At 36.4% G+C, this 26,786-nt stretch overlaps 4 protein-coding genes and 1 non-coding gene across 7 annotated transcripts; 2 read left to right on the top strand and 3 right to left on the bottom strand.

Annotated features, from left to right (window-relative positions):
- The first annotated feature begins 323 nt into the window (after positions 1-323).
- On the top strand, positions 324-3,799 carry LOC147290496 (putative glucose-6-phosphate 1-epimerase). Its single transcript, XM_086235259.1, has 8 exons — positions 324-1,282; positions 1,469-1,543; positions 1,979-2,035; positions 2,120-2,283; positions 2,435-2,569; positions 2,686-2,788; positions 2,952-3,051; positions 3,352-3,799. Exons 1-8 carry the CDS (start codon positions 1,172-1,174, stop codon positions 3,558-3,560), a joined length of 954 nt encoding a protein of 317 aa, XP_086091385.1. The 5' UTR covers positions 324-1,171; the 3' UTR covers positions 3,561-3,799.
- Positions 3,800-4,729: 930 nt separating this feature from the next.
- Positions 4,730-4,801, bottom strand: TRNAM-CAU (transfer RNA methionine (anticodon CAU)). Its single transcript has one exon. It is a non-coding gene; the product is annotated as a tRNA-Met (tRNA).
- Positions 4,802-6,392: 1,591 nt separating this feature from the next.
- LOC147290494 (cell division control protein 48 homolog C-like) lies at positions 6,393-14,987 on the bottom strand. 3 transcript variants are annotated; one of them, XM_086235586.1, is made up of 13 exons: positions 14,843-14,987; positions 11,123-11,226; positions 10,949-11,031; positions 9,811-10,848; positions 9,052-9,671; positions 8,752-8,904; positions 8,553-8,669; positions 8,318-8,422; positions 7,615-7,680; positions 7,452-7,516; positions 7,166-7,367; positions 6,869-7,006; positions 6,393-6,727 (listed from the first exon to the last, which is right to left on the bottom strand). In XM_086235586.1, the coding sequence occupies exons 4-13, from the start codon at positions 10,769-10,771 to the stop codon at positions 6,668-6,670; spliced, it is 2,487 nt and encodes an 828-aa protein (XP_086091712.1). In that variant the 5' UTR covers positions 10,772-10,848; positions 10,949-11,031; positions 11,123-11,226; positions 14,843-14,987; the 3' UTR covers positions 6,393-6,667. The 3 variants fall into 3 exon arrangements, with proteins under 3 accessions (XP_086091712.1, XP_086091713.1, XP_086091714.1); XM_086235587.1 differs by having other exon boundaries at positions 11,123-11,219; XM_086235588.1 differs by lacking the exon at positions 11,123-11,226.
- A 5,680-nt stretch (positions 14,988-20,667) lies between these two features.
- LOC147290493 (late embryogenesis abundant hydroxyproline-rich glycoprotein family protein) lies at positions 20,668-22,809 on the top strand. The gene is made up of 2 exons (XM_086234693.1): positions 20,668-21,750; positions 22,000-22,809. The coding sequence occupies exons 1-2, from the start codon at positions 20,993-20,995 to the stop codon at positions 22,013-22,015; spliced, it is 774 nt and encodes a 257-aa protein (XP_086090819.1). The 5' UTR covers positions 20,668-20,992; the 3' UTR covers positions 22,016-22,809.
- A 1,648-nt stretch (positions 22,810-24,457) lies between these two features.
- Positions 24,458-25,624, bottom strand: LOC147290492 (protein ANTAGONIST OF LIKE HETEROCHROMATIN PROTEIN 1-like). Its single transcript, XM_086235809.1, has one exon. It carries the CDS (start codon positions 25,622-25,624, stop codon positions 24,458-24,460), a length of 1,167 nt encoding a protein of 388 aa, XP_086091935.1.
- Positions 25,625-26,786: the final 1,162 nt, after the last annotated feature.

The following is a 26,786-nucleotide window of genomic DNA, read 5'->3' as shown; positions in this document are numbered from 1 at the left end:
ATTTTTTAAAACTGAATAGTCTCAATCTCAAAATTCCCATATTTTAAATTTTGACCGCTTGCACAGCCTTCATGTACTTCTCAGTCTTCTCGTATCTCCACGTCCTAGATCTCTGCAACAGCAACACGAGAACAAAGACCATTTTTTTCCTCCTTATCATCATACACATTCCCTATTTTCATTCACTTCTTCTCATGCTTCCACGACCTTGCCCCCTACAGGCTACACCTTTGTTTTATATGTTTTTGTTCTTTTGGGTTCCTTTAAGCTAGCATTAGTTTCCATAATTAATAGCAAATTCGAAACACTGAATGCTTCCTAGGAAAAAGGGTTGCTTTAACACTTAAACATTTACTCAACTTTGGTGTTCTTTCAAGGTATCGAGTGGGCATTGTTTATATTGTAAGTTTGAGTCTTTTGGTTCAATTGAGATGTTGTGTCTGAAAATTTCTGACTTTTAGGAGCTTACTTTTTCTACTTTTTGGTGGTTTTTATTAGAACTTAAGACTTATAAGGTAGTTAGAGTAATTACAGATAAAGTTCTTTCTGGATAGAATTGAGTTCTTTTTTCTTTTTTCCTTTGATGGGTTTTTGAAAAAGGGATGTTACAGTAGAGAATTGGGTTTTATTCGTTTGATAAACATGTTTTAACCTGGGGGAAAAGAAAAAGAATCCAACCAAGTCAGGAATACAAATTTTGATTTTAACCTTTTCTTCTAGATTAAAATGATTGTCTTCTTCTGCTGAAATATGACAAACGTCTGGTGACTTCTTTTATGAGTTTTAGGTAGGTGTTGGAGGTTTTTGTGCAGCTGCCAAATCTCACCTTTTGGGTTTTCTGGAATTGGACTTTCCGGGTTCAATGCCATTTTCACAGGCATTAGCATTTTGGGGTTATCTAGAAGTCGGGTTTTCTAGATCTGAGGGATAATGGTAGATAGAGATTAGGAAATTGGTAGCTGAGTTTTCTCTTTCAATTCACAAGATCACATCTTTTTCACAAGATATAGGTGTTTGGTCAAGTTTAGCTCTTTAACTGTCTCAGTGTGACTTGTTTTCCTTTTAATCCATCACTGTCGGTGTCCTTTGTTTTAAAGAGGTTTGGTTAGAGCTTGGAAGGCCGTAGGTGTTTGTCTTATTGAGATAGTAGAGCTCTGTTTGTTTTTTCAAAATGGGGCAATCAGCAGCTGAATGGGATTATAGGGCAGCAATTGAGATTACAAAGGACTGGAATGGGGTCCAACAAGTAGTGCTTCAGAACCCACAAGGGGCTTCAGCTCGGGTGAGAATCTCTTCCTTTCCCCTTTTGAGTTGGTTCTTTTTGTAAACATTGAATTTAGAATTATCCTTAAATTGTTAATTCATAATGGGAGAACTTATGCTCGTATACCAATTACCATGTTTGGTTTCTGTGAAATTGGGGTGTTTAATGTGCTTGGGATTAATGATTTTTCTTCTGATGATATAGGTTAGCTTGCATGGAGGACAGGTCACTTCATGGAGGAATGAGCACGGGGAAGAACTCCTATTCACTAGTAGTAAGGTATAATTTTGCATCCCCATTTTTTACAGTTTTGTGGCTTTTGTAGCTAAAAACAATTAATTTTGAGCTTCCATCACTATATAATCATTTATCATGTGTGGCATGAATGTTGTTCCACATTTTAGAGTTGTATTAGTACATGAGAGACCATTGAACAAAAATTTGTTTGTCTAATTATTTAGATAAGTAATCACGAAATATGTGTTAGTAGCAGCTTTCATCCAATCTGTTCTAGTTGTTAGTTGAAGAATGAGGTTGTAATCTGACTTCGCATTGGTGCAGATTTTTAAGTTTTAACTGCGTTTTCTGTTTTATGCAACACTATGCCCTGATACAAGAGATTTAATTGCATTTTCATAGTGACTATAATAGTTGAAAACTTATCTTACCCACTAGAGATACTTCTTTTTTAACTTATGTTTACATCAATCATAGGCAATCTTCAAGCCCCCAAAAGCAATGCGAGGAGGGATTCCAATTTGTTTCCCACAGGTATTATTAATTATTCTTCTATACAAAACTACCATTAAAAAAAAAAAACTCCAACTGATGCTTTTTAGTTTAATGCTTCTGAAGTTTGGGAACTGTGGATCACTAGAGCAGCATGGTTTTGCAAGGAACAAGGTCTGGGCAATTGATGATAATCCTCCACTGCCTCCCCCAAATGATTCCCATGGAAAATCCTTCATTGATCTACTACTTAAACCATCTGAAGACGACCTGAAGTGTTGGCCCCGTAGGTATGAGCCTGGATGCTGTTTCCTTAGATAAAATGGGTACAAGTAACTCTTTTTTTTATTTTTTATATATTCTTTTTCTATCTATTTGAAAAGCAATAGTATGCTGCTAACAGACCCAGATTAACTTTTCATGTTTTCCCTCCCTTTTCAGTTTTGAGTTTCGTCTTAGGGTGTCTCTTGCAACAAATGGAGATCTGGCCCTTATATCGCGAGTTAGGAATGTCAATGGCAAGCCGTTTAGTTTTTCTTTTGCCTACCACACTTATTTTTTGGTTTCTGATATAAGGTACAGGGTACTATTGGTTGAATTCAGAATCATCTGCCTTCCGATTCTTGCACAAGTGCTTCCATTATAGACATGTGATTCGTATTTATTTATGTGAAAATGACTTGTGTCCTTAGTGAGGTGAGGATAGAAGGGCTGGAGACACTTGACTACTTTGACAACCTTTGTCAAAGAGAGCGTTTTACAGAACAAGGAGATGCCATAACTTTTGAATCTGAGGTAAATTTTGTTTACTTTTCTTATATGAAATGGATGGTTTTTACTTGTATAGTAGGAAGGCCCTAGAGTTGGTTAATGGGGTCAATATTTTCTTGGAGAATAAATGTAGAGCAATGGAAAATTTAGAGGCTTTGGCTTATAGATACAATTTTTCTCTCTGCAGGTTGATCGACTTTATCTAAGTTCACCAAATGTAGTTGCAATCCTTGATCATGAAAAAAAGAGGACATATGTAATCAGAAAGGAAGGACTACCAGATGTTGGTAAGCTGGCATAAATTTAACATTTTCTTATTTTATAAATTTCTTATATATAAGGAAAGTGAGCTTTTCAAAGTTGTTTTGCCAACTAGTAACAGTGAAAGAAATTGACTGTTGAGCTTTTATATACGAGTCTTAATTTCTTCTGTGCAAAAGGGATGAGCTTAGGCTAAAAGTACATACAGCATTGACATGGTTGAACATAAAGATGAGTAGATGCATAAATCTGTTTTATTGCCTTCCAAGATATATGATATTGTAATACTTGGCTTTCTATTTTCAATTGTATTTCCCCATGGACAGTTGTTTGGAACCCGTGGGAGAAGAAATCAAAATCTATGGTTGATTTTGGCGACGAGGAGTACAAACAGATGCTTTGTGTGGATGGGGCAGCAATTGAGAAACCCATCATCTTGAAGCCAGGCGAGGAATGGACAGGGCGATTGCAGCTCTCAGTTGTGCCTTCAAGTTTCTGTAGCGAGCACCTTGGTCTTGAGAAGGGAGGTTTTTGAGGATTAGTACAGAATTTCTAGGGAGGGCTTTAGTTTATGGTGTACTAGCTGAATAGAGTAGTTCCTGTTTACACTTGGAACTAGGACCATAGGAAATCTTGTAATGAAACTGAAACCTCTAGCCACCCCCCTCTATCTTAAAGTTCTTTGTGAAAGAGTGGGAGGTGGATGAAAAATTAATGACATGTAAAAAATTGTGATAATTTCATCCATGCTTTTCGTTATGCTTATAGCTGAAAGGGTAATGTGTTGTGTTGAAGAGATTTGCAATTATATACAACTTGAGAAAGTGGATGAACTTATAGGTGAGGAGGGTGTTAAAGCTTCTTCCAAATATGTTGATGAAACTGGAAAGGGAGGGTTGGACTGCAGCTCACTTGTTGTAATCACTGGAACAGTGGAACCCCATTCTCTCTCCCACCCCTTAAATATATAATAGCCTACGGTAAAAATTTATTAGGCTTTATTACACTTTACCTACCTAAACTTTGAGCTTAATTTTACTTCATCACCTAAAAAAAAATTGTCTCAATTTACTATATGAATTAAAAATTTGTTGCAATGTATCACTTCTGTCTCATTTTGTCTAAATTTTTATTAAAAATAAGGGTGTTTTGATCTTTTCAAGTCAGTTTTTTATTGTGTCAAAGTAAATAAATGTAAAAAAACCATTTTTTTAACAATAGAAACTTGAAAAAGATCAAAACACTCTTATTTTTAAATAAAATTAAAACAAAATTAGCTAGAGGTAGTACATTGCAAAAAAAATTTAATTCATGTGGTAAATTGAGATAATTTTTTTTTTAGATGGTGAAGTGAGATTGAACTTAAAGTTCATGTGGGTAAAATGTAAAAAAGTCAATTTATTATAACCAAGTAACCAACCTCTTTGGAAAATTTGACAGTAGGCTGAAAAAGGAATAAAAATTGGACCATTTTTCTAATCATGAGATTGAGGAAAGATTATGCTAGAAAAAAAAAAAAGTGTTGGGTATTGCTGAATTGGATGAAGTTTTTTCTGAAATGTGAGAGAAGACAAAGTAAAGTTTAGAAGGAAATAAAATTAGGACAATTTTCATCATGAAAAAATCTGAATCTAAGCAAAGATAACACTGAAATTGAATTAGAAGGTCTTGCCCAACTGAAAGAAAAAAATTGAATGGCTTGAATATCAGAGCCAGGTTTCGATCCTGGGACCTGTGGGTTATGGGCCCACCACGCTTCCGCTGCGCCACTCTGATGGTTGAGATAACTATGCAATAATAATATATTTAACTTATGTAATTCAAGTTACCAAGCAAACCCAAACCATGAGGAACACCTTACCATGCGTAACACGAATATTTACTCTTGAAAGCGAATACTAATCTGAAAGTAATATATGAGCATTTATCTAAGTGTTTAATTGTGAGCTACACCTTCCCTTTTTTAAGGTAATACCAAACTATGCCATGTTCTCGTTTCAATCTGGTTCCTGACATGGACACATAGTCCACCCAAGATTTTTAAAAAATAAATAAAAAAGTTTATGCAAAATACAAAACTCAGAACTTTCAACCTTAGTCTAGGGATTAAATCTACAATACCTTATTATTATAAAATTATACATACATGTAAGTTCCATCGTATAAAATTGAATTATATAAATATATATATATATTGTGAAAAGAATATCACGTATGATGGTCACATAAGATAATTTTTCCAACTCAAATACCCCTACCTAACTCTCTCCCCAATGAATTAGAAAATTACTGATACTGCTTTAGAATTGACACCAATCTATTTATGCTAATGGTTATTGACTTTCCAAGAGCAACCACATTCTTTAATTGATGTTTACATGTTGTTTGGCTTCTTAGTTAGGCATTGGAGATAAACCTCCCAAACCACCTATGTCTGAGTCGCTAGCTAGCTAGTCCCACTATGGTTCTACTCCAATTTCATCCTATCTATGTTAATGTTCTACTATGACAAGTTGAAGTTTGCCAGTGTCTTTCAGAACCCAGATACAAAAGTCTATAAATAGATCAACTATGGTATCAAACTCATCAGAGAACAACTATGGCTGCCAAGTTGCATGAATCGAAATAACAGTGCAATGGGGCTGCTACCAACCTGAGCACCAAGTTTTGTTATCAAGCAATGATCATTATCTTCCTACCGATTCTCCCTGCCTTGTTTTCCCAATCCTTTGCAGGAGTCATTGCGGTTTATTGGGGCCAAAATGGTGGCGAGGGCACACTAACAGAAGCATGTAACACAGGCAGATATCGATGCATGTGAATTTGGCAATGACCAAACACCTCACCTCTTTGACTATATGTTTGGGTTCAATTCTACAATAACCCAGTTTGTCCATTTAGCTCTAGCAATTTCAAGGCCTTCAAGGACTCATGGAACAAATGGGCATCTTCTATACAAGCAAGAAAATTCTTTGTTGGGCTTCCAGCTTCCAAGGCAGCTGCTGGCAATGCCCATGTGCCCACAAATGATCTTGTAAACCTTTTGTTAAGAAGCCTGCCAAGTATGGAGGTGTCATGCTCTATGATAAGTTCAATGATCACTATAGTGGATATAGTTCCAAAATTCAAGGCAGTGTTTTATTTAAGCCTGGACTATCAAAGTAGGTTAAAATAAGTGAAATAAAGTCCTGCTGTTGGAATCTTAAGTTTATGGTGAAGGAAAATAGATTGACTACTCGTTAGAAAATTGGCGTCTAATTGTTTACCATGTTTCAAATATAACTGACAGTTCAACTCTTCTTAACAAAATTGGCAGTGGCAAACTACATGCACTAATGTCTACCAAACCTTCAGGCCGAAAAGAAAATGTCTACTCCGCAAACCTCATCCTCTACTTTTACAAAAGGAATATACACCGTAGCATCTCAGGTCAAAACTCAACAAAATTTATTTTCCCAATTGAAGTACCACGCAACCTTTTGAGGCACCCAACCGACAAAATTCTACAAAATAATTAGAAGAAAATAGACCAAAAACTATATAGCATCTCCATCAAAATTTGCTTCCCTCTTGTACAATTTCATCCTATTGTTATGCTCTATGGGCATTTACAACATACTCTTTCCATGGAACACTTGCGGCTTATGTTGAGTTTCTTGGTGCTTTGAGGCCCTCTCCAAATTTCTGGTAGTATTGCATTTGCTGCTCCCCAGATGGACAAGCAATGAAAAATGGAATTTAAAAAAATACTTGTAGCCAAAGAAAAACACAAAAGAAAAGGCAATTGTTTATTGAAAGGTAATAGGCATATGTGAATCAAACAATGACAAAATTTTTCCATACCATGTGTGTTACAGATGGTGTGATTTTAGCTAGTGCTTGCTCAAAGTGAGTTCCTTTGATAGTCCTTGGAGATGCATCTGAACTCTTCTCGGTTGATGTCAGTTTCTCTTCAAGAGCAGCCATAGCAGCTTCATTCATCTAGCATGAAGAAAATTGTTATGTTAGAGAATCCCAATCACAACCTCTCCCCCTTTCTTCTTCCCCAGCACTCAGAGACATTAAGAGGGAAAGAGAAAGGCAAAATAGCTCTAAAAGCAAATATTACAAAAACAAAAAAAATATTAAGCATAGACAAACCAGTGCAGCAAGATCAGCTCCACTAAAATTTTCACAAGTATTCCTTTGTCCAATCTCAATCAGATCTACACTGGCATCTATGGGCTTCTTCCTTGCAAGAGCTTTCAAGATCAAACCACGCTCATCTTTTGTGGGTGGGGAGACATAAATAAGTTTACCAAACCTACCGGGCCGCAACACCGCACGGTCCATTACATCGGGTCTGCCAAAAAGGTATGACAACTTGTAAGAAATGCATAATGATAATCATCGTCATTAAAACTGAAGAATGAACAATGAGTTTTACCTATTAGTGGCACCAATAACAAATACACCCCGCCGCTGCTCTGCACCATCTAACTCTATAAGTAACTGCAATTGTAAGTAGTCAGTTCGTTTTATCCATGAATAAAAATCGAGTGAGTTCGCAAGCAGTCAATTCAAGACTGCCTCTTTGCAGATTATTTTACCTGGTTCAATAGCCGCTCAACAACCCATCCCCCTTCTTTCCCCCGCTTTGTTGTCAAAGCATCCACCTGTCAATAAGTGAGTGGAATATCTAAAAAAAACTATGATTTGTAGAATACATCTTCCATGAAAAATTTTCCATGTCAGACACCTGAGGACACGAACTTGTGAAATTAAGATAACTCCTGCTAAATACAGAACGAACAGGAACCATCATCAGTGCAACCTAAAGTATAGCTATGTTCTTGTTTCCAAGCAGACCTCACTATTAGCTTATACAACAAACTGGTGGATGATGCAAGAAGAAAGCCAAATTTTGGATTCAGGAGGCCAGAAAGGAAAAAACACAGACAGGTCATATATCTTGTTCAAAAGAGAGAATTTTGTAACATGTCATATTACAAAAGGTTTAACTTTCTCAAAAAGCAAGACAACTGCACATTTTCAAGAAGTGGGAAAGCACACTAAATACCTCCAAACATTATGCCAAGATAACCATAATTGAGGTTCATTCAAGCAATATGCAAAACCAACTATTGTTAATGATAATGCCATCCAATCTACCCTACTTACAACTCAATCCAACTTGATCACATTAATTCAGTCATCTATGCCATTTTATATCCTTAGATATTCAAATCAAATGATAAAAATCTATAAAAGCCAAAGGCAGTGTAATAACAATTGTCAGGGAGAACCACAAACCTCATCAAAGAAAAGTATGCAAGGTGAACATGTCCTTGCGCGACTAAACAAAGTACGAACTGCCAACTCACTTTCTCCAACATATTTATTCAGAAGTTCAGGGCCCTAGCCAGTTAAGAAAAGCCATAGCTCTCAAATTATGCAAAAACATACATTGACATATTTACTGTTACAACAACCTAAATAAAATATCAAAACAAATAAAAAAAATACAATAAGAAAGTCAATGACTGACCTTAATGTGAATGAAATTGGCTCCCGCCTCATTAGCGACAGCCTTCGCTATCAGTGTTTTGCCACATCCTGGAGGCCCATAGAGCAAAAATCCTGTCTCTAGATCTACTCCAAATTCCTGAAACCAAAAATTATTTCAAAATCATACTTACACACACAGAGATTAATAAAATAAAAAATGAAGTGAAAATAATAATTACCTCATACTTCTCAGGATATTTAACACGCCTAACTATATAACGATCAAATTCCTGCCTTAAAATATCTAGCCCACCAACATCTTCCCATTTCACATTAGGAATTGCAGAGAATCCTTCTCTTTTGGACGAAGGTTGAACCACTTGAACTGCTTCCTGCAGAAATTCACATGGTAACACCATCATCTCGAGAAATTTTATGAAAAAAGCAGACTAACTGCATTTTATTTCTATATTGTAAGTCAAAGAATGCATTTGAAAGGGAGAAAAGGTTAAAAATAATAATAATTGATTTCAGATCACCTCAAAATCAGCCATGGTGATAGTCAGCTGTTCCATTTCTTCAGGCAACCATGGTTGCCTCCACCACTCTTCACTGCAGTCCTCATCCATAGAATCTATAGACATATCAGTCTTCCTCTTGTGTATAATCCTTTTCATGGCAATGTTACCAGCCCTGTCGGCCAGCGCTGCCAAATCAGCTCCAACAAACCCTGGTGTAGACCTGGCTATTTTGAGAAGATCAAAAGTACCTTCAAGTCTTAGATTGCGTGTAAGCACAGAAAGAATCTTAACCCTCCCATTTTCATCTGGAACGCCTAAAGCTATCTCACGATCAAATCTCCCAGGCCTCCTTAGAGCATGGTCAACTGCGTCAGGCCTATTGGTGGCACCAATTACAAGAACATAGCCAGGCTTGTGATCCTCAGAACTTTGAGACTTGGAATTTGCATCGCCCGGTTGTACAAGTCTGTGGGATTCATCCATGCAAGTCAACAACTGTGTCACAATTCGCCTCTCCATTTCTCGTTGCAAATTTTCTCTTTTCGAAGCAATTGCATCAATCTCATCAATAAATACAATTGAAGGGGCGGTTCTATAAGCTTTAGAAAAAAGCTCTCGTATATTTTCTTCAGATGCACCTAAAGTTTATGACATGGAAACTAAATTACAACAACATAAATTACAAGAATATAACAACCTCTAACAATAACAGAGTATTCTAAGCTTGACAATTCCACTCATTCATTCATGAACTGAAGCAAAAGAAGCGAGTAATACCTGAGACACCAGAGACCACTTCGGTTGCAGAAATCTTGTAAAACGGAATTCCGGTTTCATTGGCAATGGCATGAGCCAATTTGGTCTTCCCACAACCAGGCGGGCCATGCAAGAGAATCCCAGACATCGGCCTAACTCCAAGCCACTGCGGCAGCTGCGGATGGCGAAGAGGCACAATCACCTCCATCTTCAGCTCCTCTAGCACCTTCTCCATCCCACCTAAGTCGCAAAACCTTGGCCCCTCACTTCCCTTCACCTCAACGCCTCTAGAAACCAAGCCTTTCACTTCGTTCTCGGCCTTACTCAGCAATGTCTCCGGCTCTGGCTCCGGCCCTAATTCAACATTCTCGCGACCAGGAAGCTCCAATTCTACATTTGTCTCCTCCTTCTGCTCGGCCGCCTTCGGCTTTGCCGCAGCGCTGTTCGATCCCATATACGATGCTCGCAGCATCGATTTTGTCAAATCAAACTCCGGTTCCACTTTCTCGCCGTATATCGCATCCTCTGACGTCAACTCGTCCTCATCTTCATCATCATCATCCTCCTCCTCATCATCATCTGAAGAAGTATCTAGATGGTCACCATTGCTCTGCCGAATCCTTCTAATGTGCGCATACTCCAAACGCTGCAATCTCTCTTCGTTCTCATTACGCTTCTGCCTCCGGTGTGAATTGCTTTGTCCTTCTTCTTCTTCGTCTTCTTCTTCATCGTCGCTGATGTAGGACTTGGTCTTGGAGAACTTGAAGGAAGGCGAGTCTAGGGTTTGCTGGACGAACTTGGAGAAAGACTGCATCTTCATGCGGCCGTAGTCTGGGTAATTAGTTCGAAGTTGGTGGACGATTACGTCGAGCCTGGAGGAGTGTAGGTGCTTGAAGGTCTCCAAACGACATCGTAGAACGTTCTTCTTTTGCTCTGAGAGTGACCTCCCTCCTCCTCCACCTAACCTTCTTCCAGGCTTCATCTCTTATTTGCTAGCTCGCTTACTTGTTCTGACAGGGATGGGTCCAGGATTTGAAACTGGGGTGGGCTAAAAAAAACCTGGACGGTACAAGGAAATTTCATTAATAAACAGAAAAGATACACCTAGCTACCTTACTTCTAGCAATATTCAACTAAGAATTTAAGATTTGCAGCTTACCAAACCAACAATAATGAAATATACAACTTGTTTTCCAAACTTCCACTTCCAACAATCAAGATTGAGCTTAATGAACTTGGCACCTGAAATTTACAAGCAATCCCACATCAATCAAGTTGATCACATATGCTTTTACTAATGAAATATGTGACCATATGTTCGGACATCACATACTCTCTCACACTCTACGGGACCAAACTTCGTCTTCTTTCTACTATAATTCTATGATTGCTTTTACGTCCATCGGCCCATGCCTTGTTGTATTCAGTACCTGGAGACTACACATATACAAGTTAGACTTTACTAAGTAACAAGAAGACATATAAATGTACAATACAAACTGGAGTAAGGGACTTGCTCTTTCTTCCTCCCCCTCACCAGTCAGTCAGCATTCCCACCCCATATACATATACAACACAAGTATTGTAGCTGATAATTGGTAATGGAGAACCAAAAGCTATATGTTTTTTTTTTAAAAACTGTGATTTATTAAGAATTTGGGTAATATTGAAATGGGTATGGGTCTGGTCATTGGAAATTTGGGCATAAAATTCAACAAAATAAAAAATTTCTAAATTTAATCCCTAAATTCAAATGGGGTTCTCAGTTCTCACATTTAAACCTAACCTAAATACTCAAATTTAATCCCTAAATAACTAAATTCACATTTAAATTCATCCCCAAACATTTAGGGGGGTGTATTCAATCCTGACTTTTAAAGACTTTTGTAGATTGTTTTTTAAATGACAGACTTTTGTGGACTTCATAGACTTTTATGAACTTTCACAGAATTATGATAGACTTTCATAGAGAATGATAGACTTTCAATGACTTTTAATAAATTATATGGTTGCCATGGAGTCCAAGAAAGATGTCAACAACAAACTTTTTTTTATGTTCTCTCCTTTTTCTATATACCACATACGCTCATTTGTGCTAAAAATTTTATTATTTTTCTAGATCTCATCTTTTTATATTCTACCAATTAGAATTTTTCTTGCAAATTTTCAAGAGTGCCCAATGGGTTGGTTCAACGGAGCGTGGTGTTGTTGCTATGGTCCATGAGAGGGATAAGTCCCCCCTCCCCCCCCCATGTTAAATTATGCAGACCTTCCCATCTGCAAATCAACTTGTTGAAATATAAGGGCTAACTTCTACCCGTAGCATGAAGTATTTATAGATGAGAAAAAAAATAAAATAGAAATGATTCTTCTTATAAAATAGAAATGATTCTTCTTTTATTTTTTAGAGCTTAGAATTACCACCTACACAAGATCTAATAACAATGTCAACAAATACGTAAGCAAGGAACCTACCAACCTCCCTCCCTATAAAATTGTTGCATCCTCATTTAAAAATTTGGGGATGAAAAATATAATTGAGTTGAATGTCAAGGCAAATAGACAACATAGATATAGCTTGGCATATGTCAAAACAAGCAGCGGATAGTTCATCTCCTACCAATTAGTAACATTGGTGCTCATCCCCACAAAAACAATCCAAATTTGAGAATAGTTTTTGGAGATTAAAAAAAAAAACATGAGTCACTTCCATACATATAAAAAAAAAACATGAGTCACTTCCATACATATAAAAAAAAGGCTTAATTGTGTTTTTACCACCCAAAGTTTACATTGATTCCCACTTTACCACCCAGAACTTTATTTGTCTCACTTTACCACCCAAAGTTTACATTGATTCTAACTTTACCACCCATAAATTTATTTGTCTCACTTTACCACCCAAAGTTTACATTGATTCCCACTTTACCACCCAAAACTATTTTTGGTGTCCCAGTTAACATTTTTCCATCTATTCTGTCACTCTAGATTTAGAGGGTAAAGTAGGAATCAATGTAAACTTTGGGTGGTAAAGTGGGAATCAATGTAAACTTTGGGTGGTAAAGTGAGACAGATAAAGTTCGGGGTGGTAAAGTGAGAATCAATGTAAACTTTGGGTGGTAAAAACACAATTAAGCCTAAAAAAAAACATGAGTCATTTTCTTGGTATTGCTTAATTATTAATTCTTATTGACCAAATAAAAAAAAATTATTAATTCTTAAATTTCAAGAAGCATTATTTGTCAAAAAACAAAAAAAATCAATAAGCATTGAGTCAAATAACATAAGATTCCAAAAATTTCTATCCAAGTGATGACTAATTCAAACCCGCTCCTTATCAATTCCCCATGTGAGGCATTCAGGGTTGCATCTCCCCTCTCTATCAGTAAAATATATATCAAGACTTTTTTGACCAATTTTTGTCACCCAGTGAGGAAGTGGGATATGCACATCATCCCCAACATTGCCTCCACATTCATGGAATGACATGAAAACCTATAGCAATACAGAGTAAGACAATGAAACCATATCCAACATACATTTTCATAGGAAAAATTTAAAGCAGAAGAGATATATCCTATTTAAAATGAGATTGACAGATAATGCCGCTTACCTAAGGCAATAACCAAAGGTTTACTGATCAAAATTAGTTAAAAAAAGGCTAGCTTAGAACAAAACGCCCTGAATTAATTATTTGTATAAATCAAAGCCCTTTTCAAGTGTTTTAGTATAAGTATCTCGACTAAAGTAGTGCAGGTTCAAATCTGTGAAAACTGCAACGAAAAATTTAAGAACTTTTCCATCCTTTAGCACACATGAGTGCTTACCGAAGCAGCAAAGAAAAATTGCAAAAAGAGAAAAAAGTCATGACCACTCACCTGTAACTTATGCATTAATCTATAAAGTATCCTACTGTATCCTACTTGCAGTACCACTCATGTATCTCAACCTCGTCTATTTTGATTCTATAACTAGCTATGCACTGGCATTGACCATACAACAATCTTTGAGTCAAATAACATAACATTCTAAAAATTTCTATCCAAGTGATGACTAATTCATATCAATGTCTTTTATACAATTCCAGACAGCCATTAAAGCAACAAAAAAAAAATTAACAAACCAAAAGAGCACCAAACATAACAGCTCCATTCTAGAACAAAAAGAAAAAGTAACAAAAGATAATGGAATATAATTAATAATTAACAAACCAAAAGCAATATTATGTATTACTACTCCAAAATGTTAGACAAGTCATAATTAAAGACAATTCACAAGTCTATTCCAAAAATTTAGTGAATTCAAACATATTCAAAAACAAAGAGTATCATCTCCAACATAACCACTCATTCCAACAATTTCATATGCCTCAGTTTAGTGAAATCAACTAGTTTCAGAACCAAAGTGTATCATCTCCAAAAGAACCACTCATTCCATCAATTCGTAAAATATCCAATCCGAACGGTCCTCATGTTCGGACATCACATACTCTCTCACACTCTGCGGGACCAAACTTAGTCTTCTTTCTACTAGAATTCTATGATTGCTTTTACGGCCATCGGCCCATGGCTTGTTGTATTCAGTAACTGGAGACTACACATATACAAGTTAGAGTAACAAGAAGGCATATAAATATACAATACAAACTGGAGTAATGGACTTGCTCTTTCTTCCTCCCCCTCACCAGTCAGTCAGCACTCCCACCCCATATACATATACAACGCAAGTATTGTAGCTGATAATTGGTAATGGAGAACCAAAAGCTATATGTTTAAAAAATAATAATGTGATTTATTAAGAATTTGGGTAATATTGAAATGGGTAAGGGTCTGGTCATTGGGAATTTGGGCATAAAATCCAACAAAATAAAAACTTTCTAAATTTAATCCCTAAATTCAAATGGGGTTCTCAGTTCTCACATTTTAACCTAATCTAAATACTCAAATTTAATCCCTAAATAACTAAATTCACACCTAAATTCATCCCCAAACATTTCAACTAAAATTAAACTTGGAAACAAAAAAAAAAAAAAAAAGAGATTCAAGAGAAATACCTGCCCATGCCGAAAATAAAGATTGAAGGCAATGATTTGGATGGTTGGTAAGTACTGAGACTGAGTGAAAACTGAGAGTTGAGTGTCTTGAGACAGAGTGAGAGTTGAGACAGAGCGAGAGACCAGAGACCTGAGCTGGTGTCGTTTTTTTTTTTTTTTTTTTAATTTTAATCAGGGTGGGCTGAGCTTAGGTTTTAGTAACATACTAGGTTTTTTTTTTAAATAAAAATAAAAAAATGGAATGGGCTAAAGGCTAAAGCCCATCTAACCCTCTATGTAGTATGTACATCCGTCCAACTTGTTCCGTTTGGTTTCGACTGAGCCGAACGAACCAGACACCAAAGCGGTTTTGTAATTAGGGTTTAGGATTTAGGTGCTAGAGTATAAGTGTATAACGATTCGTTTAGCTTTAATTCTATGATTTTTAACGTATATTAGATGCCAAAGTCCAACGGCGTCGCTTTTAGGAAATATATATCTTATGTGCTCCATATTGAAACGTTTATTCATGTTGTTGCATAAGGAAGAAATAAAAATTTGGAACATGCCAATTGTGTTCTTGTACTAAAACTTTCTAAAAAGAAACAAATCAACAACTCTGTCTAAATTAACACTCATACACGTGAAATGATATTTATATCATTTTATATTCTTTTAATTATGGCTGAATTATAATTTACGTCTCTATAATTTGAACTATCTTTCATTTATCACTTCGTAACTTGACCAAATTATAGCATTGAATCTTATCGATTTAGTTCTTGGAAAAGACAAATTTTGAACTCGAGGATAGATCTTCCCATGCTTAAATTAAAGTAATGACCAAACAGCCTGTCAAGTGAATAAAGTCCATCATAGTATTTGCTATATATTGGCTAGTTAAATTCCAAGTAGTCAAGAGAAAGAGAGTGAGGCTTTGCTACAAATATGTTCAAAACATTACATATTTCATGTGAATTGAATAATGTTAGATGTGCCATATATACATATCACGTTGTAAATCACATCTCAAACAAATCGTTTTATATGAATAATGTGATCTAAGAACCATACAATTAGTTTTTCTTCTTAATCCAAAAAATAATAATAATAAAACTTTGTTGGATTACTTTTTGGTGTGAATTAGAAATATGTCACTCATGTTCTTAGACATTGACATTGTTGATCTTGGTCAAGTAGAAGTTATGGTTAGCACCCAGATGACCTAGGAAGGGCCGGCCCTGAGCAGGGGTGACCGCCCAGGGCCCAATTTCTAGTGGGGCTAAAAAAAAATTTTGTATATTAATATATATATATATTATACATGAAAAACATAATGTTGCCAAAGAGAAAATTTTTTTGAGATGAAACTGTTGTGTTGCCATGTACATAGAATAAAAAGCCAACATTAATAAAAGCCCAACTCCTTAAAAAGGCTCATTGGTAAAGCATTTTGAGATGATTGATGAGGTATATTGTTTGACAAAGAGGCAAAGAGGTATATTGTTCAAAACTTGTATGTCCAAAGAGGCAAAGACTCTACAACTTTAACTATTTTTTGTTCCAATACGTACAAACTGTGATATTGTTTTATATAATGAAAATCGGTATACAAAGTTTTATAATTTTTTTCTTTATAAAACTAAAATTATATACAAAAAGATCAATTCCAAATTTTTGCCTTGGGCCTCCCAAAAGTCAGGGCTGGCCCTGGAGCTAGGCACCTCCATCTATGTCGGACCAGGATCCTCTACCTGGTTTTTCTCTGCCTGTTTATACCAACCTTCTAATCCTGGTCATCCAAACAAATAGAAGAACTGAGATGATGCCACATCTGCAATGGCATTTTTTGTCACTTATTTTTCAATAAAATTAGAAGATATTCTTGAAAAAATAAAAAAGAAGAAAGAGTGAGAGAAAGATACCAAAAGGTACGGTTTTGATCCAAACCCAAAGCTTTTTGTATTCTCTCTCTCACCATCTCTTCCTTTTCTTCTCTGTGTATTCGTACACTGCGAGAGGCGGATGGGAGAGCTTCGCTAAATATTTCAAGCCAAAATTCAGTAGTGAAGATCATAAAATCACACCCAGAAAGGAAAATAAAAAATAATATTTTTTTAATATTTTAAAAACGTTATTTTTAGATTCCTTCTATATGTTTTTTTCTACTTAAACCCTCATATCAGGCCATTGTTCTCTATCTCCTTCCCTTCTCTCTGGGTTTTCATTGATCTCAATCTTGGCGTATAGCCATGGAGATAAAGCTCAATGGGATTCATACTCTCAATTCTTGTGTTCAGGTCGCTGGAGGATGAGGTTGAGTTGCCGTCGGTGAGAATGGGCCGCCGGAGTCCATGAGGCTGGGTCAACGACTCAGACTCCTTCCCTTCAAAAAAATGATGAGCTAGAAACTTCTTTTTTATTTTTTTTAAGAATATCTTGTAATTTTAATGAAAAATAAGAGTGACTAAAAATGCCATTGCAGACGTGGCATCATCTCAGTTGTTTTATTTGTTTGGATGGCCAGGATTAGAAGCCTGGTATAAACGGGCAGGGAAAAACCAGGTAGAGGATCCTGGTCCGACAGCAAAAGCCTCACAATTGTAAACCTCATGTATTATAATAACCTTTTTGCTTCACTGAGATTTGAGAGTAAAAAACATTCCAAAGTCTCAAATGCATGCAGCTAGCATTACTAATTAATATCTCTCTAAATCGAAAAGCAAATCAAAACTTTAATCACAGCTTCATCTCTCCCAATCAGCTCAAAGACACAAACATCTCTCAATTTCAACTCATTAAATTTTGCAAACTTTGGCCAATAGCCAGGTTTGTTGTCACATTTGACGCACTTGATAGGCTACATAAAGCTTGACGGTGCAACTTAATATTGTGAATTAGCTGACCATTGACAAAAGTTTTTCGCTTTTTCTTGGGCCTCTGTGGGTTTTTTTCGCTGTTTTTCACTCCCCTTTGGGCTTTCTATTGAGTCTTGTAATTTGTGTATTAATGGGCCTAGTAATGGAGAATTGTGGAATTTGGCTATATACGTTTTTGAATTTATCAGAGAAAGTAGAAAGTCTAGTTCCAATTAATCATACCTTATTTGACATTTTCTATTCTACATTTCCTTTGATTTAATGAATTCTCAGTGGACAAGAAAAATATGATAAGCATATGAAAAATATTAGAGAATGAGGACCCAAATTAATTAGTTAAATCGCCTATAAGATTTAAACTCAAGACTTTCTCTCACAAAAAGAAGAGACTCACACCATTAAACCAAATAGTACATAGTCATTGAATATAATAGTGAAACAATGATTAATGCATGTAATTGAAGTCACTCTTTCCAAATGGACCCGTAGAGTTCAAAATTAAAGAAACATAATGATTAATGCACGTCACTAGAAATTATTCTATAATAGTGTGGTATGTATACCATGTTAACTAGCATCAGTGTTATACTTCACATTATCATAGTTGAGTTTAGCTATTTAGGAAATCAACATTTTTCTTTATTTTTTCAATCCAGGAAGACCTTCAATATTGAGAAAAAAAGTAGCACTAAGACTAATGGGTAGTTGATATATACCGACCTTTTTATTTTAAAGATGAAATTACAGATTTAATCCACTTATTTTATATCTAGTTCAATTTTAGTTTACGATCTTTTTAAGTTTTGTTTTGGTCCACTAATTATTTTATTTGTTCAATAAACGTCCATATTTGTAATTTTAAATCCTTTAGGTTGTGTTTTCTTCAATTATAATTGAAGTATAAGTTATATTTCATCATTTCTTAGTCATAAAAACAAATTTGAAGTATTATAATCTAAGAGAATTGAGATTGGGTGAAGTTTGAAAAATTGGCAGTTTCGGATACCCTACTTTGGGGTCAATTATCTTAAGCTTTAGAATTCCAATTTAAATGATCTTTATATGGTTGTAAATAGAAGAAATGCATAGCTTTAAAACAAGTATATGTTTGTTGAATTTGAATGAGATTTGATAGGGTAAAAGACATGCCAAATTTAAGAAAACAAATCTAGACTTTTATTGAACAAGTGGAACAATTAATGAACCAAAACATAACTTAAAAAAGATTGTGGACCAAATTGAATAGTTATCAAATAACTGGATTAAATCTGTAATTTCCTCTATTTTAAATATAAAGTTAAACCCAAATTAATTTGTAAATATCAAACAATATAATGTTTAATTTCTTACGAAATGCTACTTGATCAACTCATTTCTTCGAATCATGGCTTAATATTCCAATTGCGCGAAACAATACAGCTGAGGTCCCGTTTGGGTTGCGCATTAAGCAATGTAATCTTAAAACTCACTATCAAATCCCTAAGTTCAAATCATTATCATCCAAAAATCAAATTTCTTGTAGACTTATCACTCTTTTTTATCTGGTACAGTGATTGATATATGGATCTCAACTAATAGGAAGACATTGAAAGTTTTTCATTTGCATTTGTGCTTTTGTGGTGGGTGGTGATTAAATTTTCAACTTTCAACGACACACCAACTAAAAAAAATATTTTAATTAATTTTAATTTAATTGTTTTTATTTGGTTCATCCTTTTTTCTTGAAGCACCCATGGCGCCAACTCACTAATGACTCATAAAAATGTACCAACATGAAGCCAAGGTCACCAAATTAATCACATAGACCAAAACACCTCTTATTGAACTACAACAAACGTTGGCACTGGTGGCACTTGACAGGGGTATTAAGGTACTTTACCTTGGAAAGAGAAGGTAATGCATAGCGATAGCGAGGCCCCAATCCCACCTGCTTATTTTTAACATGCATAAATATATGCCAATGTATTGTCGTCGTCTTTCTTGTTCCTCGTTGCTATTTGTGATCCTTCACGAAAATTTTTATATTACTTAGGCTTGTAAAAAATAAATTGATTACGAATACTTTGTAAAAGAAATCGTTTTCCATTGAACAAAGCTTTGAAATATTGTAAACTTCATGAAATGATTAAAAAGAGGGTGTTTTATATTGTACATGAATATTTGTTTTTAGAAAGAATTATGCTAGATCTAGATAAACCGAGTTTTCTGATTATATATACTAACAAATCACATTATGTAATAGTACTTAACATGTTAATTAATAATTGATTAAAATAATTAATATAATCAATACATATGATCAATTGATACACTTCTCATTTTTTTTGTTATTAGTCCGTAATGTGTACCATGCATTTAATCAACAAAGTAATTATAAAATATAATCATAATAAAGATGGTAATTGATGCCAATGACCAGTTTAGTGGATGACACTCAATTTTCATTATAAATAACAATTTATTAAATTTTTTTTTTGGCCACTCTATTAATATTTCTTTAAAAAAAGGTCGGTAAATGATATTTTCTTGAAAAATTGAAGAGCTTTGTGGTAGGTTAATCTTTAGTTACAGACATATTTCACTTAGTTCATTTTAAAAGGTGGATGTTTTTCGGTTGAAGCATATCTATTATGAAACTAATTTAGTTGATGATCTCTTTACTAAAAGCTTTGATGAGTTGGACATAATTTTCTTTGTTGGGATCACTCGTTTCCTTCGATCGTCGTAACAGGCGTTAGATCTTCTGCGACTTGCTTGTTATCCAGGTTCGTCGTTAGTTTTTTTTTTCCACAAAAAAACAACCAACAGTCTCAAAAAAAAAAAACCTTGCCGCCATGTCAGCATCTAAAAGGCGCGCATGAATCTCGCGCTTAAATTGCTGCTTGCTGCCCCAACCCAAATCCCTTCTCTCTCTCTCTCTCTCTCTCTCTCTCTCTCTCTCTCTCTCTCTCTTCTCGTCATCCGATTTCCTGAAATTGAATTCTTCCATTTCCTTTCTTCTCCACACATTTCTCCTCCCCTCTCCACGTACTCACTCGTCCCTCACTCACCCAGAATCCCCAACTCGGACTCGCAACTCAGAAACTCAGAAACTCAGAATTCCAACATTTCCTTTTCCCTCCGATCACAACATTTCAGATTCTCTTAAAAATGTGCATCAATTATTAAAAGATATACGCGATATATCAGATATTCTCAGTAACTATATATCATTGTTTTCTTTTTGGTTTTGCTAATCGATCTGGAAACCCACATACATATACGCGAGAAATTCGACCGAGTGGAGCCAAAAATGGCCCAACAACAAGCAGCAATGAAACCGGAGCTGAAGAAACCGCCGGGTTACAGAGACCCGAACCAACCGGGCAGACCGGTGGCCGGACCCCCGCCCAGGAAAAAACCGGTCCCCCCGCCCGCTTTGCTCCGCCAACACGAGCCCCCCTCCAGCCACAGCAGCTTCTGCCGCATCTTCTGCTGCTTCCTCTGCTTCTTCTTCCTGATCCTGATGGTGGTGCTGGCCATGGCCGGCGGGGTCTTCTACCTCCTCTTCAACCCGAAACTCCCGGTTTTTTACTTGCGGTCCTGCCAGATCCCCCGGTTCGACGAGACCGTGAGCCCCAGCGGAACCTACATCGACACCCACACCGTCACCGGGCTCGAAGTCAAGAACCCCAACAGCGGACTGGACATTTTTTACAGCGAGGGGATCGAGGTATTGGTCAACATTGGGGACGACAAAAACGACGTCGGATTCGGGCTGGGGCCGAAGGAGGTGAGAGGGTTCACTCAGAAGCCCAGGAATCTGACGAGTTTTAAGGTGGTGGCGGCGGGGAAGGCGGTGAAGGTGGACGACGCGGTGGGGAAGAAGCTGCAGGCGCAGTACCTGAGCAAGGAGATCAAGGTGGGTGTGGAGGCCAAGACCAGGATTGGGTACATTGTGAAGGGCTGGAGGATAGGGACGATGCAGATCGATGTCTTGTGTGGACGTGTCAGGTTGAAGCGTCTTGATGCTGGTGACATGCCCAGGTGCACCATCAATGCCTTCAGATGGTAAACAATTATCTTCATTCAATTTTTCAATTTTGAATTCAAATCTCATGCATATAATAAATACATGTATATATCTTTTTTTACGTTACGAGAGAGCTTTTGTGACAAAAGAGATATTGAATATATGTCACTACTAAATTAAATGATTATTGGCATAAGCAAAAATTTCTATGTTGAATGTATATTGATGAGCTTTGAGTCACTTTGTGGTGTTTCCATTTCTGAGTAAACTTGGTGATTTGAGTGCAGGATCAACATTCGCTGACAGGGTCCTCTCACATGTGAATTAATTAAGGAGGTTGATGGTACAAGTGTTGGTCAGCTGGATATATATATATATAATTATATATGCTGCAATTTTCAAGCAGCTACACATTTGTACCAACAGATCGAGTAAAGACTGGATATTCTCGCTAATTTATCTCTTAATATCTATAATGAGCCTTTGCAATACTTTGCTTACAAAATAGAACACAGGCTGAAGTACGTGTGTCCCTGTTTAAGCTTGATTTCCATCACCTTCTCAAGCAATGGGAATATCAGTAAACAAAGGGGGTTGCAGAAGTTATTTAATTTTTCTTTTTTTTGGTCAGAAAAGTTATTTAATTACTTTTTTATTTTTGGTGATTGCTTGGGTTTGATAAATTATTTTTATTTTTCCTTCTCTCTCTCTCTCTCTCTCTCTCTCTCTCTCTCTTTTTTTATTTTTCATACAATAAAGCTTCTCATGTGGGGTTGGAAGTTAGGGTCTTTGGATTCTTGGTACAACTTTGCCATCTGCAACATTTATTGTAAAAAATATGTATGATATATTAATACTAGTGATACAAGGTGTGACATCTTCTCTTTCCCTTTTGTAAAATAAGGTGCAAGTGTGCAACATATATATTATCTCTTTGGTAAGAGTGGGAGACAACTTATGGATGACTACAAAGAGTGGCTGCCTGGTAAAGGAAAGGAACCAAAGACAGTGATATGATATCTGCAGTTTGTGTATCAAGAGATGTATACTTTTATGTGTGAATGTTTCTTACTTCTGAGGCAATTGAACATGTTGGGTTTTATGGCCAAAAAGAAAAAAAGAACATGATGGGTTTGTGTTCTTTTATTATTTAGGCATAGGATCGGTATAAATATAATACGTGCATATTGTATTATCATTTAACCTAAATGAAAATAGATAAAACTTTATTCAGGGAAAAGTATGAAATTTCATGATGACCTATTTAACTATGAATATAAGTTAGTTTATCACAAAATGTAAAGACTTCTCTTCACCAGAATGTATAACCACATATTTGAATGCCATAATGTGTTTGTAAAAATGCTTCAAGACGCAGGTTAATTTTTCAAATAAAAGAAGAGTATGTGTTTTTATTCATCTTGTTTTAGTAAGTAACAATTCTTAGATCCGCCGCTTTTCACAAAATTGACAATCGTAACTATATTTCTTTGTTAGACAAATTACGAGTCATAGATTCTATAGACGATAAAATATAAATGTTAAGATTCATCGGAAAAAGCTTCTTTGAGATAGATGGAGGATATATGAGATTCTCAGCAAAATAGTGAAAAAAAGTCTATGGTGACTTGAACTCTAACACGCGGCTCACGCCTTATGAATCCACCTAGTCTCGTTATACCGAAAAAAGAATGCATATAGTCTTGTTATACACTTATACCCAAAAAATAATGAATATTGTCTTGAAGAAAATGAAGGGAAATAAAATTTGTAATTTGGAGAAAATTGAAATGTGTATGAACAATTGGAGAAACATTGTTAATGACAAAATAATTAAACAAAATATGTTTATAATAAGCTCTTAAATAATCCAAGTGAAATTATTTTTTGAATAAAAAAAGTTAAGAATTGGATGATTACCTATGTAAACAAAAATATATGCTACTAATTAGTTCTTAATTTAATAGTATTTCTATGAATGTTGAGAGATAAAGGAACCAAATTTAAATCCTCCTCTTATTCCAAAAAAAAAAAAAAAATGTTAATTATACTTTGCACCCTCTAAATCTAGGTCATATTTCAATAAACATCATGACATTCAAAACTCTACAATATACACCTTAATGTTAGACTCGTCTTTCAATTTCTATCATCCGGTAGTTCGATCATGTTTGATCTTTATTTGGAAGTGTTACTTGCTTAGGCCATCCACAGTGGTGAGAGTGAGAGTGAGAGTAAGACATAGCCTGAAAAGTGATTTTTTGGCCTGAAAAGTGATTTTTTGTCCTGAGAGTGAGAGTGATATGTGCTGAAGCTACAGTGGTGCTGAGAGTAAGAGCTGAGAGTAATGTAATTGTATATAATTAAATTAAGCCTAAGTTAGATTAAGTTATAGTTAAGTTATAATTTATAGTTTAAATATTTATAAAAATTATACCATTAGTTTTATTTTAAAGAGATCTTTAATATAAGGTCAATATTGACTATATTTGAAATTATAATTTTATTACCTAAAATATAAATTCTATATTTTGTCTACACCAATACCTTTATTTCATTTCACCAACATAAAACAAGAAAATTTAAGACAAACATAAATAAACATAAACAAATAAAACAAAAAACAATCACAAACAAACACAAACAAACACAAACAAACACAAAACGACAACCACAAACACAAACACAAACACAAACACAAACAAACACACAATGGTATTGGAGACATCTTCAACATTTCGGCGTTCATCGCCGGCGTCGGCCTCGTGCTTGGCCACGACTTCCTTCTCGCGTCCAAAGGTGCTGGACCAAATCATTCTTCAGTTGCCGGTGGAGTGTTGTTGACCGTATCAACCTAACCCGAGAAAGCCGTTGCTCTAAAAGAATTGGCTGATAACTTTGGCCTCCATCATATGGTTCAGTGTCATACCGTGCCACAGCCCGGGAGATTCTTTCCTGAACGTGGTCAATGTCATCGTCCGATTCATCGTCCTCGTTCTCTGGACGCTCGTCCTCAATGATCATGTTGTGCAAAATTATGCATGTCTTCATAATATAGCCCAGATCATTGACATTCCATCCTCTGGCGGGCTTTTTTAGAATCTCCCATCTAGCCCTCAGAATCTCGAACGCCCTCTCGACATCTTTCCGGTAGGACTCTTGATATCTTGCAAATAGCTGACTTGCCTCTCCTACCGGATTCGTTATTGTTTGTATAAGCGTGGCCCATTTGGGATAGATCCGATCCACTAGATAATACCCCATTGTGTAGTCATTGCCATTAACCTTATACTTGATCTGATGGTTTCGCATCTGCTCCTCATCATCAAAAAGGTGTGAGCCATCCAATACGTTGATGTCATTGTTGCTCCCTGGAAAACCAAAATTGGCATGCCAAATCCACGTGTCATACCCGGCAACGGCCTCTAATATCACAGTTGGGGTGTGATAATGGCCTTGATATGCCCCTTGTTGTCCTACTGGGCAATTTTTCCATTCCCAATGCATGCAATCCAGACTCCCTAGCATACCTGGGAATCCTCTTTTTTTAGCCTTACGCAATAGCCGTTGGAGATCAGCCACTGTTGGTGTGCGGAGGTATTCCGCTCCGTACACCTCCGGAATAACTCTTATGAACTTCTTGAATGACTCCAGCACTGTGGTTTGGGCAATTTGGAAGCCCTCGTCTGGGGCATCAGCCGAGTACCCAGCGGAGAGCATTCTCATGACCGAAGTCAGCTTTTGCTCTGGCGTACAGCCCCATCTTCCAGTAGCGTCTTGTCTTTGTTGGAAGTAGACATCTTTGTTGCACACATCTTGCATCATCTTTAAGAATAATGATTTCTTCATCCGATAGCGTCGTCGGAACATCTCTTCAGTATATCTTGCTCCAGGGTCGAAATAGTTGCTCATAATAAGACCATGGCCTAGTTGTCAGTCTCGAGGGATATATCGTCGTGGTTGGGATGTGCCTCCATGTATTGGCCTTCTTTCACTTCGTTGTGTATGTCGTCGGTAAGCAGCCATGGCACACGCCGTGATATTTGCGAGCTGGTCATCGTACATGTCTAGTTGTGCCTGAAACATCTCTTCATCTGAATCATAATTGTGGGGGGTAGACATCCTGAAGCAAAGTGTAAACGAATTTTCTGCAATTACTAAGCAGGGTGAATTGGTGAAGGCACGACATGGTGAAATTTATAGACTAGGTGTGATAATGTAAACGAATCAAAATCTTATCATCTTGGAAAATTAAACGAATCAGAATCTTATCATCTTGGAAAGTTAAACGAATCAAAATCTTATCATCAGTCATAACAGGCTATCTTATCATCTTGGAAAGTTAAACGAATCATAATCTTATCATCTTGGAAAGTTAAACGAATCAAAATCTTATCATCAGTCATAACAGGCTATCTTATCATCTTGGAAAAGTAAAGGAATCCGTGACATATTTAATAATAGGATATTTTATTTTAATTCATAATAAAATGCATACATAAAGTACACGACAGAAATAGTTGGAAAAACAATGACACGTCAGTCATATTGTGAAAAGTCAGTGTTGGGGAAGTACCCTCCCGAGCTTGACGTGCCCTGATTGGCCTCGTTAGCAGCACTTGCCCTCCACCTCGCCAAAACCTCACGCTGTTGTGCCTCCCAAAACGCTCGTTGTTCTCCGTGCATGTTGGTGAGGTCCTTGCCCATGACCTCATAATCTTGCTGCTTTTGTTTGAAATCGGTGTGCTCTTTGATCAATCGGTCGCGTGAAGCAGCTATGTCCTTCTGCCCGTGGCAAAGAAACCTGATACTATCGGCAAGGTCATCATCATTAGTATCAACTTGTTTGGCCCTCTTGGAGTTGTTTCTACCAGGTGGCCTCGGGCGACTACCGTTAAGTGGTTGAAAGGCCGGGGCATCCTCATCCGCGCTCAATTGAACCGCTTCAGCTTCGGTATCGGCATCAGTGGGGGTGTCGGTTTGTGCATGTTGCCACTTCACAAAGTGTTGCATCTTAGCAAAACAATGGTGCCAAGCAAAAGGACGGTTTTTCGGGTTTATTGCTTGGTATCGT

Source organism: Dryas octopetala, chromosome 3 (genome assembly GCF_963921425.1).
Source record: "Dryas octopetala chromosome 3, drDryOcto1.1, whole genome shotgun sequence".
Classification (NCBI taxonomy): Eukaryota; Viridiplantae; Streptophyta; class Magnoliopsida; order Rosales; family Rosaceae; genus Dryas; species Dryas octopetala.
Note: the sequence above shows the minus strand (reverse complement) of the source record. Positions and strands in the feature narration are given on the sequence as shown.